Below are 9607 nucleotides of genomic sequence, written 5' to 3'. Positions count from 1 at the left end.
TGAGGATGCTGTTTTGCTTCTAAAAGAAAGAATTTGGATGAGTTGTTAATTACCAACATAAGAAACCTCTGACCAGGAATGAATTTCATCCTTGCACAATAGTTCTTACAGAAGGAAACACAGCATCATTTGCTTCATACATGTTTTATTTTCAGCACACCATAGCTTAGAAATCTGCATCTATTACTATCTCATGTGTAAATTGCAAGGAATGAGACTTTCAAGTGATTGGTGCATGCTCTAAAGATCCCCACTGCAGGAAGCAAGAAATGACATCACAGGTTTCCCATGATAGGTAGGGGTCTCACTGCAGGTTAACTAATAAAAGCATTGTGTTGTTTTGTTGTTGTTGTTGTTTAACAGTCAGAATAATCCCTCTTCTGACAACCATACCTCCTTCTATTAATTCTATTAATTCTCTATTTGAACTGAGAATTAAACAGTACAAATTCAAATGAAAATGTCTAGGCTAAAGAGCAGGCCTACAATCTAGTCCCACATGGGTGTGTGTTGGTTTAGACCCACTTCTGTGCAAATACAGATGAACACACCCCAAAAACCAAAATCACAGGCCCAAAGCAAAAAATACAAAAACCAAAAACCAAACCAAAACAAAACAAAACAAAAAAAAAAAAAAAGAATTTGTATATATTTCACTGTCCTATAAACTAGAGTATTTTATAGAGTTACATGCCTCTTTAAAATATCACCCTGGTGCACATGCAAGCTGCTTTATCATGTTCTTTTTCTGGTCAATACAGCAAGCCAAATTTATTATGAATGGAAGGAGGGCATCTAACTGTGGATTTTATTAAGAAGGAAGCAGGGCTATAGTGATAATGGCAGATGTCTAGTATATGTCTTTTTCTAATGCCCATTAATATATTTATGAACAAATCAAATACATTGCCAGAAGAACACTGCTGTTAATGGCTCAAGGGCTACTGGTTCCAGCATGCTCCTTAGTCAGGCAAAATACCCTTTTCTTGGCTCCTAACACTATTTATTTTGCTTCCTGCCAATCTTGAAAATGATTCATGCTGTGTGGCATTTCCTCATAAATGCTTCCTGGTGTTGCATTTCTCTGCATGTGCAGTATTTAATTTCAAACTGCCATTCTACCTTTAATAAACATTTAGAACTTTCATAGCATGAGGGAAATGCCCAAAAGGCATACAAAAATAAGGCTGGAAGAACACCAGCTGAGTTGGGTTTTCAGCAATATCTAGTTTTCGAGGTATTACCAGACATTTCTCTTTATATCCAATATTGCATTCTCAATCTAGGTACAGAACACAAAATCAATACCTGGGTACTCTGGTACAGAGACCTTAGTGTCAGTATGTTTAATTTATTATTACTGTGTGAAAGGACAGCTCCCCCATGATTAGTAAAAATAGAATATATAACATATTTAAGGATCTAACCCAGGCCATTAAGCAGGAGGGGAGGACACAGAAGTAACATCGGTTGCCACATGGTATCTTTAGTAAACAATAGGTCATGAGTGCAATAGTGCAATTTTCCTTTGCTAGTCCAGCAATGCAAATCTTAGTAGGGAGTCCATGGGTGTGGCCTTTTGCACTTCAGGACTTAGCTTCGTGCTGGCCGGGGATTAGAGTTCCTGCCAGCCTTCTGATTCTGAGTGGACTCACTAGCATCCGTTTTACCCAGTCCAAGATGACGGAGTTTCATATCCCAGCGCTGTAAAATGTAAAAGAGAAAACAGTCACACGGACATAGCACAAGGAGCATCAATTCTATGATGTTAGTAGTTAGGAGAGATTGCAAAATCAGATCTCTAAAGTGTTTTACCACTTTCCCAAAAGCATAAAATCTCTATCCCAGGATAACAATGAAACTGATACAGCATAAACTCAATGCTGATTTCAAAAAACACAAAGGAGACCATCTCATCTATAAGACATTCAGTAATGCCGTCATACCAAAACTTAGAAGTAAAATTCCCATGTTCGTAAGTGATGCAAATGTCAGCAGTATCCGTACTTTCCAAGTTTATATTCAAGTGGAAGACTTATCTTGATACATTTGAAAGGGGGGCTATTTTTCATCCTCCTAAGACCAAAGCAATATAACCTTTTAAAAGTTTATTGAGTGGCTGGGGAAATGGCATAAGAGTAAGAACATAACGTTTGGTACCCAGTATCTGGGGAAAAGCCAAGTGGAGTAGTGCAAGTCTATCCCCTCAGTGCTGAGTGAGCAGTGAGGGCAGGGCACAGAGACAGGGGGCAGGGGATGTTCCTCCAGCTTCATGGTCAGTGAGCCCAGCTTAATTAGTTGGGTGTCAGCTTTGGGGAAAGACGTGTGTGTCAACAAGTAAGGTGGAGAGCAACTGAGGAAGACACTAACAGTGACCTCCAGCCACCATATACACATTCACCAGCATGCACACACATGAACATGTACACACAAACACACACACACACACACACACACAAAGTTAACTAATTTGCATAGTGAGAACATGAGGTGCCCCTAGAATCACTTTCTAAAATTTACTGATTACAGCCAAACCACAAGATCTTGCCTCTGCCTCAAGTTTTACAATGTATTGTCGGATTTTGTTTGTTTGTATTTGTTGTGTGCACTGTTTTTAATAAGAAACATCGTATTTACTTGCATTTCATATGAGCAATGTCAATAATGTTGATTTATGATATAGGGAATTGAATGGAGGTTATATTTTGGAAGTGATAAGAACATTTGTACTTGACAAACTTCAGTGAGCATAGGAATCATCAGAGGATCCTGCTGGAAACAGATTCTTGTTCATCAGCTCTGAAATGGAGTCCATGATTTCCACATCAGATTCTCTCCAGTGATCCTGGGGCTACTAGTTCAGTGACCTCACTTTAAGTAGCAAGAAGCTAATGCCAGAGTATCCAAGTTATGATTCTAAATTACTGCTTACCATGCAAAGCTTTTGAACTTAATTGATGGCATTTTATTGTTTCTACATTGAGATTAATAACATAAATAATAGGATTGTTATGAAGACTGAATTATGTACAAAATGAATAGCAAAAGGTAAATTTTACTATTTTCCTATCCAATTATATCTTCTTGGCTGACTTTGTCCCACAATATTATTGCTTTCATATTTAAAAAGCAATCTGATCCTTAATTCTCTCTAAGATAATTCAAATATCTTGATTTGAACTACTGGCGGTCGTGGAACTTAGGCAAACAATTATGTACATAGAAGAATGGCAAAGGGTCTTTTTAAATGGACTTCTCAAACAAAAATCAGCCATAAAGAGCAACTTTGATGGGGTTACAAAAAAAATAATGTCCTTTATAAAAGTCTTTTTAACATTCCTGAGTTAACTGAAAACCTATAATAAGGGTCCTAATAATTCCTGCCAGAGGAGTTTTTCCCACCCCAAACTTCTGGCTCAGAGCATAAACATGAACTAAAAATTGGCCCATTGGGTCTGAAGAGATGGTTGATTGGTTAGGAACACTTGCAGAGGTCCTCAGCACCCAAGAGACTTCTCATAAACTTCTATAACTTCACTTCTAGGGGATCCCACACCCTCTTCTGGTATTCTTGGGCCCAGGAACTCAGGCATAGACATACACACAGACAAACATTCAGACATAGGCAATAAAAATTTTAAAAAGTAAAAAAAAAAACATAATGGAAGAGAGCTGGTGCAATGATATATTACTATAAAACAAACACCAGTGCAGGAGGACAACTGAGAGTTCAAGGCCAGCCTGCACTACATTGCAAATATCAGTCCAGCCTGTGCTGCATCATAGGTACTAGCCTAGCCTGTGCTAAATTTAAAGTATCAGTCCAGTTCAAGTTACTGGTTAATTATCTCCCATTAGTGTGTTTAAATGCAGTCTGAGAACATCAATGACTTCATAAAAAACTGTGAGTTCCTTGCAGGAAGAATTGGGAAGTAAATCTACCATAGTAAGAAACAGGACAAGCCATGCATCCCAGGGAGAACATAACCAGCCAGGCTTGTTACACACACCAACAGAGGTGCTAAAGCTCTTCCAACTGGTACAGAAATTTAGGACAAATTCTTGTTCTGTACTAGGAAGCAGAAAACAGACTTGAAAGGAAGAAAAGAGATCCCAGTATTCTGAAGACAAACCATTTCTCCACTCATAACTAAACACCAGGTTAACTGATTGATGAGAAATGAAAACAGAATGCTCTCGGTCAGCATTTGAAAGTCATCTTGCTACTGACAAAAACACTAAGGACAAGGGGGACTTGGTTGTGGTAGCTTCTATCTACAAAATGCCCTCCACATTTTTGTAGGTCACTTCAATTCACATGTGTCTGCTGGGCTGAGTGCCAGATGTATAAGATCAACTGCCTAGGGGTGTTTAGCTTACCCGGTACATGCTTCACAAACCTTCCACTCTTGGGGAGAAGAGGATGTATTATGTTTGGTAAAATTCCCACCCCCACCTCAGCACACATCCGAGGGGATTCTTCAGCATCCTATGAATTTCCCCTGTTCATCCTTATCTTTGAAAAGGATGTGCTAGTTCAATAATTAGAAATGAAAACCTTTTTTTTTCACTTAGTAATTTACTTGACTTTTTTGATATATAAATTCTAGGGTCTTAATATAAAATATTAAAGTCACATTAAAGTTCTCAGGACCTGGTTTGGTCAGGTCCCTTCTCCTCTGATGACTGTGGCAGCACCTTGAACATAGGAATTGTCTGTACATTAGACACTGTGCTATATTTCCATTCATCACTCTTTTTTTCCTTTCCTGGAGGAGAGCAATTTGTTTAGAAGCAATAAAAATCCTGTTTTCCCTACTCTCACAACTAGAGATCGACACAGCACCCATCCTGATCAAAAGTTCTAAAGTCAGTTTCTGGACAGGATTCTTGGAAAGGTGTGTTTTCCTCCTCCTTTCTTCCTGCCTGAAATGAAGTATGATGTTGGCAGTAGAAAAGTCCTCTGTGACTTCCACTGAACATGAAGATGGAAGTGATACCCTACCAATGTCAGGGGGCTGGAGTTCAAAATAATGTGAAGCCAACCTGTGATTGGCTAACTACAGGCAGTCTCACAAGAAGGTAGGACAACTGTAGTTAGAGCTTCATACCTGTACAGAGAATTCATTCCCCAAATGAATAGGCATTAAAGACAATTTCAGTTCTTAGAATATTCTATGAATGTGTGTAAGTCTATGCACATGTGTATGTAAATATATCAAGTCTTAATATTCTCATGTAGTTGAGGGCAATTATTTAATTTATATAAGAGGTGGTTTTCTGTGGAATATATTACCAGACAGATTTTTTTTTTCTGGTTCTGGGGTCTGAACCTGGAGTGTGCTTGCTAGGTAAGCATTGGACCACAGAGCTGTCCCAGACCCCAGCACTTAACTACCTTGAACACAACATCTAATCTTACCTTGACTTTCTTACCAAGCCGATCCTTCCACTTCTCAGCTATAGTGCCTTCTACCAAGAGTAACCTGAATTTTAAAAATCAATGACCACAAAGCATATTATTGAAAAATTCAAGGCACTGGTGGCAAGAAAAACTAAAAAAATGTTTATTCAAGAATAGGGAAGCCAGAGAATTGAAAAGAGTCTTAACTGTTTACGAGTCATGGATTCCTTTTAGAAATAAGCAAAGTTATGATTCCTCTTCCCAGAAAAGCCCATACCCATAAATTATGCCTACATCCTTTTCTATCCAATATATAAAATTAAAATATAGCCACAGTTCCCAAGGAAATAGAAAGAGCCAAAGACAAAAAGATCATAGGAAGGTGTGTAAAGAGAAATGTTATGGCTAGGAAGGATACACATTACCCTGAATTCTTAGGGGAACTTACCTGGAGCGTTCCTCGTCTTCATAGCCCATGATTATATATTCCTCATTTACATGAAGTGGGGGGCAGAGGCAGCCAGAGGTGGTGTAGAGGTTGATGGTATCCCTTGGGATGTTCACCAGAGATGCCTTTAGAATCTCTTTCACCTCAACAACAACAGTCACATCATGGCACTTCGTCTTTACCTCTTTAACTTTAGCCCGGATGACTGGATAAAAGAAAGTATATCTGATATTATGATGACACATAGTAGCTACACCATTCAAAAAAGCCAAGAGAATTCTTTCTAGTTGATTCCTTTCCATTTCATACTCAATGGTTAGAAAGGAGAAGTTAGGCAGACATTTTTCTTCAGTGAAATTAAACGCCATCCCTGCCTTCCCCATGCTCAGTCCCAATTGCCTGCCAATTGTATGCCTGTCTGTGTATGCACACATTGGTGTTTATATATGCATGTGTATATAACCCACTTAGATAATCAGAGTTGATTGAGTAATCTGTTATATTTCCCGCCAAAGTTTCATGTGTACAACACCAGTTGCTGCCAAAGAGGAATGAACTTACACTAATGTCACCCTCTGTACAGGCCTAGACTCAACTCTATACTTTTTTTTTCTTCATGAGCATTCCACACATGATCAGTTTTCTCAAGGCAGGATCTCTTCAAGGGCTGCAGCAAGGTCCTGTCTAGTAGTGTTCCCAAATGAGTCTTCCATCCTTTTACCTTCCTCATCTCAGCTCATCATCCGGACATTAGCACTGCTCTTCCTTCGTGTTAGTATCATGTTTTGTATCTCCTTTAGGTATACTGAACTTTCTTCTTGAATGAAAGTTGTCTGTTAGGCCTTGTTTGTGCTCAGCCACGCTGCCACCCCATGCTCCTGCTGTGTTATAGAGAGCATTCTATCATGCCAGTTGCATCAGTCTCCCTCCCACAATGTTTTATCCTATAGAGCCCAGCTTCACTCCTCAATACAAAGACAAATGGCCCTCCCTCTACTGCAAAATCAAACTGTGTGACTCAGGATCTAGAGGGCACATGCCTTCTTCTACTCTCTTGTGTCTCTCCTTTTGAAGAGCCACACTGTGTAGATCTCTACCTCTTGTACATAAGCATTTTTACAGAAAAGGTTTTTTTTTTTTAAGATGTGAAAATGCCAATTAATAAAAAGTCAACAGCAATAGCTCAGAAAGCTTTATCATATTAGTACGAAGTCCACTGAGGAATCAAAATATATCCAAATGAATCTACTTTGGGAAATCTTTGTAGGTAGGCATGTATATACAAACCCCTACTTGCAGACCCTCCAGTGTACTTTAGGTGTTCAGGACTACACAGGATTGATAAAATCTCTGCATAAAAACATAAGGCCAGTGGGCAATCTATTCCTCCACCATTGCTCTAACTTTATCACAGTAACTTAATGGTCTACCAGAACACTGATGTACAGGACAGAGATTTAGTTACCAGAATTTGTAAATCTTTAGGATAAAGCCTTATTTTCACTTTATGACTATTTCAGTCTTCAGAGTCTTCATTTGTCCCAGTGCTAGTATGAGAGTTTGGGGCACACAAGGTCTAACTGCCCAGCTGGCCCTGCCTAGCTTGATTGGCAAGCAGAGTCCCTTTCTATTCCTATTCTCTCTGCCCCCCTGTATTTTGACAAGAAATAAAGTTTTCCTTCCAGATGATCAGTTCTGAAGCCTAGCTAGCAGATGTACTTGTGTGAGTCGTGACTTAGATGAACGTGCTTCACAGGGTCCATCAGCCACTAGCGATTATGGAGCCAGGCAAATGTTCTCAAGCTAATGATTTATTTACCCAGTACACCCACTGTTTTCATTAGAAATTTTTAGCACATGTACCTATGCCAAAAAAAAAAAAAAAAAAAAAAAAAAAACCTCTCTACAACACCTACTTTATTATTTGAGTAATTTTGCTAAAACTTACAAATTTTTACTGAATTAGACAAGAATGAGGCTGAGGTTTTATAGGAATTGCCAATTGTTCCTGCCTGTACTTTGTTTTCTCAATAGATATATGCAAATACCTAAAGTGAAAATCAATATATTTTTTTAAAAAAATTTCCCTTCCATTAGTTTACCTTCTAGCAAAGCACTGGAGTGCTTGTTTTGCCTTAAGGATCTGTAAATTCTATTATGGCCTCTCTTGTTCTCTATTCTTTCCCTGTCTCAATCTTCCTGTTCCCTCATGCCCACCTCTCCCCTCTTCTCTTTCTTCTCTTTCTCCTAACTCCCTCTCTCCTCCCCCTCATGCTCCCAATTTGTTCTAGAGATCTTGTCCTTTTCCCCTTCTCCAGGGGATCATGTATGTTTCTCTTAGAGTCCTCCTTGTTTCCTAGCTTTTCTGGAGGTGTAAATTGTAGGCTGGTGATCCTTTGCTCTATGTCTAAATCCATATATGAGTACATATCATGTTTGTCTTTTTGTAACTGGGTTACCTCACTCAGGAGGGTTTCTTCTAGTTATCCAGATTTAAGGAGAAATATGGCACTAGGGAAATACCCAGAGATCTACAAGGATGAACTCAACTAACAATCTAAGCAAGTGGAGAGGCTACCTTTAATGCCCATCCACAATAATGAGACTGACAACTACCTTATATGCCATCCTAGAGCCTTTATCTAGTAGCTGATGGAAGCAGAATCAGACACCTACAGCTAAACACTAACCAAACTCCTGGCATCCAGTTACAGAGAGGGAGAAGTGATGAGCAAAGGAGTCAAGACCAGCCTGGAGAAACCCACAGAATCAGCTGACGTGCACCCCAGTCTGATAGCTGGGAAACCAGCATAGGACTGACTCAGAACCCCTTGAATATGGGTGTTAGTTAGGAAGACTATGGGGCCTCTGATAATGGATCAGTATTTATCCCTAATATACAAATGGACTTTTGGAGCCCATCCCACATAGAGGGATACTCTCTCAGCCTAGACACATAAGGGAAGGCCTAGGCCCTGCTTCAAATGATATGACAGACTTTGAAGTCTTCCCATGGAAGGCCTCACCCTCCCTGGGGAACAGAAATGGGATGGGTTGGGGTTTGGTGGAATTGATAGAGGAGGATGGGAAGGTAAGGGAACTGGGATTGACAGGCAAAAAAAAAAAAAAAAAAAAAAGCTTTGTTTCAAATTTAAATGAAGAATAAATAAAGAAAGAATCTGTAAGTTCCACTTAAAAGCTAACTTTAAATCATGGGTGGCTTGTTTAGTATCTGGCTATAAAAAAATTCCCCCCTTTTTTTTCCCATACAGTCATAACTAGGGAAACCTAGGTTGGCTTTGAACTTGCAATGCAAGTCGAGGTAGGCCTTGAACTCTTGATCCTTTTGGCTTTGTTCCAAGTGTTGGAACAGACTATAGATGTCAGCTGCCATAAAGGCTCCTCTTTTTAATCAGTTGTGATCCAGAGCTGATCTTATAGTACTCATTCAGCTACCTTCTCTAAGATCTCTGTTTTGTGATTTGTAATGATTAATATTTTAACTTTTAATGGTAAGAGTACCACCAGCTATTGGGTTCACAGGGAAGCCGCATAAAGTTAATGGTAGTATGTGAAGATAAAATTTTTGTTGCTAGTGTGTTTTGGTGTGTGTGTGTGTGTGTGAGTTGTTGTTGTTGTTGTTGTTGTTGTTATTGTTACTGCTGCTGCTGTTTGTTTGTTTGGAGACAGACTGTCATGTATCCCAGGCTAGCCTACAGCTTACTACATGACAGACAATGGCATTGAACTGCACA

General features: G+C 39.2%; 1 protein-coding gene across 1 annotated transcript in view; it reads right to left on the bottom strand.

The window, feature by feature from the left end:
• Window positions 1-1313: 1313 nt before the first annotated feature.
• Frzb (frizzled related protein) overlaps window positions 1314-9607 on the bottom strand; it is a 30673-nt gene continuing 22379 nt past the window's right edge. Inside the window, exons 4-6 of the mRNA XM_051184393.1 lie at window positions 5853-6057; window positions 5423-5486; window positions 1314-1704 (exon numbers count right to left, since the gene is read on the bottom strand). Coding sequence (XP_051040350.1) covers window positions 1594-1704; window positions 5423-5486; window positions 5853-6057 — 380 coding nt within the window. The 3' untranslated portion in view covers window positions 1314-1593. The remainder of the gene's footprint in view (window positions 1705-5422; window positions 5487-5852; window positions 6058-9607) is intronic.

Source organism: Phodopus roborovskii, unplaced genomic scaffold (assembly GCF_943737965.1).
Source record: "Phodopus roborovskii unplaced genomic scaffold, PHOROB, whole genome shotgun sequence".
NCBI lineage: Eukaryota > Metazoa > Chordata > Mammalia > Rodentia > Cricetidae > Phodopus > Phodopus roborovskii.
This window is presented reverse-complemented; position numbering and strand designations above follow the sequence as displayed.